The sequence below is a fragment of the Lithobates pipiens genome, unplaced genomic scaffold (assembly GCF_037356315.1).
Source record: "Lithobates pipiens isolate NorthernLeopardFrog02 unplaced genomic scaffold, aLitPip1_a1.2 Scaffold_3, whole genome shotgun sequence".
Taxonomy (NCBI): domain Eukaryota; kingdom Metazoa; phylum Chordata; class Amphibia; order Anura; family Ranidae; genus Lithobates; species Lithobates pipiens.
The window spans coordinates 1,196,803-1,202,767 of NW_027507790.1; the positions used below are offsets into that span (position 1 = coordinate 1,196,803).

Below are 5,965 nucleotides of genomic sequence, written 5' to 3' on the forward strand. Positions count from 1 at the left end.
CTCTAGACAAAATGTTTTATTTTGTTTAGTTTAGAACAGGGAAAGCCCTGTTAGTTTTTTATCCCTATTGGGAAAATTTCCCAGGATATGTGTGATGGGAAATCTCTCCAATGAGGATCACAGGAAAAAACAAAATCACATTTTTAGTAGAACGGGGAGGGTTTAGAACTTCTATTTTAATTGGAATTTTTGTCTTCCTGTCCCTGTGATGCTTGCACACTCCCATGTCTTTAACAGGTGTCACTGGGAAAGAGAAAATCTCCCCAATGGGGGCCACAGACAGAGAAAGTAACCTGAAAGAACTCCTCCCTACTCTATCCAAAACTAATAAAAACATTCAGCTGTAGTTAAGCTTTAAAGACCATTGTGCTGTAACTTCTTAAATCGGTGCCCTTGTAATCTAGCACCCCTTGTCATTTACTGGTAGCAACGTAAAAGATGTCTGTATGTTTGTCGGTTATCTATTTTCCTTTTGTACCTGTTATATTTAAGAAATTCCCCATCTCTAAAATTATAAAGGCACAAAAGCACTTTGGAGAAATCATTATAATTGAATTTACTTATTCTCTCTTGGATTCTGTCTAAATCTGTAGAAACTATAAAAGTGACACCACATACCAGTGAATGTTGGTTAATTTCAACTGCAATCAACAAAATGGCTGCTCCAAGATAAACCTTAAATGCATTACAACTCAGAGATGTAGAATAAAAATACAGTATGGAGTCAAGGTACATTTTCTCTCTCATTCTGGAATTTGTTTCAGTATAAATTGTTGCATGACTACCTAGGAAAGCATCATAAATTTTATATATTATAAATAAGTTTATCTTTTGCAGGCTCATGGTTTCGAGGCTGAGCACACAGCAAATCAATAACATTTCATATGTAGACAAATTTGTACTGTTGGGTTTGGTATCAGCTCCGACATTAGAGAAAGTTCTGTTTGTGGCATTTTCTGCTATATATACCATGACAATATTTGGGAATCTCACAGTTATTCTTATAATTCGCCTAGACTCTGATTTGCACAAACCAATGTATTTTTTCCTGGCCAACCTAGCCTTTTTAGAAATATTCTATACTAGAGCTACAACTCCCAATACATTAAAAAACCTTCTACAAAAAAACAGAACTATATCCTTTGTTGGCTGCTTTACTCAAATGTTCTTCTTTATTGGCCTGGGGAGTGCAGTGTGTGTGCTTCTCTCAGTTATGGCTTATGACAGATATGTTGCTATATGTCAACCTTTGGTTTACTCTGCTGTCATGATTCCTTCCTTCTGTATAAGACTGACAGTGGTGTCTTGGAGTTGTGGATTTTTTAATGCTTTTGTGCAAACTATTTACACTTCGACGTTGCCCTTCTGCAAAGATCATGTAATAAACCATTTCTTCTGTGACATTCCATCACTAGTGAAACTCTCGTGCAGTGACGCTGATTTTAATGAGTTGGTATCTATTTTGGTTCGGGGATGTGTCCTTATTGGCAGTTTTGTTTTAACTCTTATTTCATATATTTTTATATTAAGAACTGTTTTAAGAATTCCCACTGTGAATGGTAGAAAGAAAGTATTTTCTACATGTGGATCACATCTCATAGTGGTAACTCTATTCTTCGGGACAGCAATTATAACATACATGCTTCCAGGCTCTTCTTCCTTTAGTGACCATAAGAGAATACTGTCAGTAGTGTATGGAGTTCTGACTCCTTTTATTAATCCTCTCATATACAGCTTTAGAAACACAGACTTCCAGCATGCAACAACTAAAAGAATACAATTAAGATAAATACAGGCGGGGGCGTTACCGGAGGTGGATGTGACAGGAAGGCTCTCCCTCCCTCTGCCTCACACACCTGAGACACCTGAGAGGCTGATGGGGATATGGAAGCCAGCAGGGGATGTGTGAGAGGCATCAGGCTGTGCTAAAAATATCTCCTAAATGCTCCTCTCCCCAACACAATCCCACTAGCCTGGACAAGCTGTGCTGATGATGAGAGATCCCTTCCTCCCTCGCAGGTCAGAGTACTACGAGGAGTCTGTTATCTTAGTGTACAGGTAACACTTTGCATTACTAGTGTTTCATATCCAACGCTTAAGCTTGAGAGACTTTTTGAGGTAACAACTCAGCTGTATTTCCTATTGCTAATCTTTGCGCATGCACAAGGTCAACTTTCTGAGCAGAGCTCCCCTAAAAATTTAGCATGTTGTACAAACCACAGACTGGGGCCTCTGCTCCCACCACAAGAAAGAGTCAGGGACATGGACAGGTAACTCCTGTGAAGGCAGTGAATCCCCCTGCAGGAAACCCTTTGGGGGAGAGGATGGAGGATGCTCAAAAGCAGTCATTATCACCAACTAAAATGGTAGCTCTGGGGGAAGCAGAACCATCATTGAGGGAAGTACCGAACGCAATTAACTCTTGTAAAACTTCCATAAATGAAATGTCTACCCAGCTTCAAACTATTCCCGAAGACATGTCCCTCGTTAGGCATGACATGCAAAAAGTATGCGAAAGGACTACCGCCTTCGAGGGGACGGTCAGCCTATTAGAGGACGACATGAACCCTCTTAAACGGGAGATAAGTACTATAAGGGAACAAGTGGCTAACTACCAGATAAATATTGACGAAATGGACAACAGGATGCGAAGGAAGAACGTTAGGATAGTGGGAACGTAGTGAGGGTACAGATCCCACATTTTTGGAAAAATGGTTTAAAGACTTATTTGGAGAACAGTCCTTCTCAACCCTTTTTGCGCTGGAAAGAGTTCATAGGACCCCCTCTAGACCTCCCCAATCAGGAGCCCCTCCAAGACCCTTATTGGTAAAACTGCTTTACTATAAAGATAAAGAAACTATACTAAATAAAGCCATAGAAATTGGTAATATTCTTCACAATGGCAATAGGATGTACCCAGATTTCTCACCTGATCTGCAAAAAAAGAAGGGCTTTGGAAAGTTTGGAGAAGTCAAATGCAAATTGCAACGATTAAAATTGAACTATGCACTGCTATACCCGTCAAGACTATGTATAAACGCCCCCGGGGGGGACTGTGTTTTTCGATACCCCAGAGGGAGTGGAGAACTGGATAGTAACCTATAGTGGAAGACTGTAGACCAATCTGACTATATTGCCCTGGACTTTTATTAGCAATATGATTTTGTTTAAGACACAAACCACTACACTGTTGAATAATGTTTCTAAGGGGTGGAGCAAAGAGTTCTCTCTATTTCTGTGCTACGTTTGTCTTGTATTGTTTGTTTATTTTATTAAATGTGGGCTGTATGGTTTTCTGAGGGGGGGGGGGTGGGATAGGGAGGGAAGAGTGTGAGAACACAAGTTTAAAGTTGATAACACTTAAATTGATAGATGAATGCAAAGGTCACATTAGGAAGCCCCAATATAGGCCCAGTGGGCAGGTGAATGGTGTGCATGGGTGTTTGAGACGGAACAAGTGGGTTGCTTGGTACAAAAGACACAATTTTAGGCATGAGAGGAGGTACGGATGTATGGGATGGAACGAGTGGTGGGTCTGGCACAAAAGTTTGTTCGATTTAAATCACAGGTATGAGAAGAGACACTATGGAGTCACAAAAAATTATACGAGAAAACCATATAGATTTGAAAAGGCACTGGTTAGATTCACTAAAAAATTTAACTTTGATGGTTATGCGCACCCAGATTAAAAAATTCATTTTGTGCTCATGGAATGTCCGGGGAATGGGAGATACAGAGAAAAAAGCAGCAGTTCTCCTGATTGCAAAGACATAAGAGGTGGCTATCCTTTGTTTGCAGGAGACACATCTTACTAAAATCTCTATTCCCCAATTGAGATGGAGGGACTACAGTACACAGTTCCATTCAGTACACACCTAATATTCTAAGGGAGTGAGTATATTTGTTAGATCAAGGGTGGCTTTCTCTTGTATGCAGGCTAAGGTGGATGAATATGGGAGATTTATTTTTTTATTCTGTAAGATTGAGAACAGAGTCTGTGTATTAGCAAATGTGTACCTCCCTCCACCCTTTAACGTTTTGATCCTTCGTGAGTTTGTTGTGGATAAGCCGAGATTGCCGGTGATAGTAACGGGGGACTTCAATATAGTAATGGACCGGAGACTAGATAGGTTCCCCCTGGGGACACTAACGGGTGGTGTCACAGATAGACGGCTCCCTGATTTTTTTAGGGGAGGCAGGATTGTGGGACATCTGGAGAATACGGAACCCAGAGGCCTGACAATACTCGTGCTTCTCCAGGACACATTCAACACTCTCCAGGATCGACCTAGTGCTGGGAAATGACGAAAACATGTCTATCATAAAGAATGTGAACTACAGACCAAGAGGTCTGTCGGACCATTCCCCAGTGACAATATCACTAGAGCTGGGCGAACGTAACCATCCTGGGGAGTGGAGGATAAACCCATTTTGGATCGAACTGATGGAGGATCCGAACGAGATATTGGCATCAATGGGGGAGTTTCTCGATTTGAAAAGAGGTACTGCCTCAGAAGGAATAGTATGGGACACTTTGAAGGCTTTCCTAAGAGGCATAATGATCCAACAAATCTCAAAAATTAAAAAACAGACTAAGGACTGGGAGAGACTAATAGGGGAGAGGGTAACTACAGCAGAGGAACAGTATATAAATGACCCAACACCGGATAGACTTAGGAAATGGATAGAGGAACAACAAAATTATCGATTAATCACCCTTAGAAAGATAGAAAATAAACATCTCTTCCAGAAACAATTTGCCTTTGGAGAGGGGGAAAGTGCGGGACGTATGCTGGCACAATTAGTCAGGGTGAACTCCCCCCCATCCGTTATACCCACGATAACTATAGGAGATGGAAGGGTATCCTCATATACTCCAGAAAATAGTGGGAAAGTTTAAAGAATATTATGAGGACTTGTATAGATCACAACAGGAGGAAATGGGGGATGAAATGGACAGCTTTTTCAGGGATCTGAATTTTTCCTGTCTTGATAAGAAGGATAGAACTGAGTTAGATAGACCTATAATGATAGAGGAAATACAAAGGGTCACTATTGAGATGGAACAACAGAAATCCCGGGCCCAGACGGACGTACTCCTGACCGAGATATATCGGCAGTATGGGAAGGTATTGCTTCCCGAGCTGTTGAGGGTATTGAATTGGTCAGTAATGAGGGGAGAGCTCCCCTCATCGATGATGGAATCCACCATAATCACCATACACAAGAAGGGTAAAGACCCACTTGATCCTGCCTCATATAGACCTATCGCTTTATTAAACACTGACATAAAAATACTGGCAAAGGTCTTGGCGGCTAGGGTGAACAAGGTTATACTGAAACTCATCCACCCTGATCAATCAGGTTTTATACCCGGAAGAACTACTAGCACAAATATAAGGAGGGTATACTTGAATCTTCAGGTCCCTACGGATGAGAGTGGAGAGAGGGCTATTGTGTCTTTAGATGCTGCCAAGACCTTTGATAGTCTTGAGTGGCAGTATCTCTGAAGAGTTATGGAGACGGCCCAATTTGGACCGGGTTTCATGAAATGGGTAAAAATGCTTTATAGGGCACCAGAAGCCAGAGTAAAGGTGAATAATGAAAAGTCCCATAAATTTAGACTGGGGAGGGGGATAGGACAAGAGTGTCCCTTGTCACCCCTCCTCTTTGCCATTGCAATTGAACCTCTGGCCGTTGCCCTGCGGTCTTCTGCTCAGGTGAAGGGTCTTAGAAGGGGAGACTTGGAAGAAAAAGTAGCATTATACGCAGATGACCTACTGTTATTCCTTGGCGATACACAGGATTCCCTTCAGAAAGCTGTGGACATTATTAACAAATGTGGCCAAATTTCCGGACTTAAGATAAATTGGGAAAAATCTAGCCTTCTGCCAGTAGATCCTCTGGGAAGCCTCTTGCCTGAGGAGGTGACCCGGATCCAAGTAGTAAGTAAATTGAAATACCT

The 5,965-nt window shown here is 41.5% G+C and overlaps 1 protein-coding gene across 1 annotated transcript; it reads left to right on the forward strand.

The window, feature by feature from the left end:
- The first annotated feature begins 382 nt into the window (after positions 1 to 382).
- LOC143940086 (olfactory receptor 8I2-like) lies at positions 383 to 2,669 on the forward strand. The gene is made up of 2 exons (XM_077461134.1): positions 383 to 729; positions 838 to 2,669. Exons 1-2 carry the CDS (start codon positions 719 to 721, stop codon positions 1,787 to 1,789), a joined length of 963 nt encoding a protein of 320 aa, XP_077317260.1. The 5' UTR covers positions 383 to 718; the 3' UTR covers positions 1,790 to 2,669.
- The last annotated feature ends 3,296 nt before the right edge of the window (positions 2,670 to 5,965 follow it).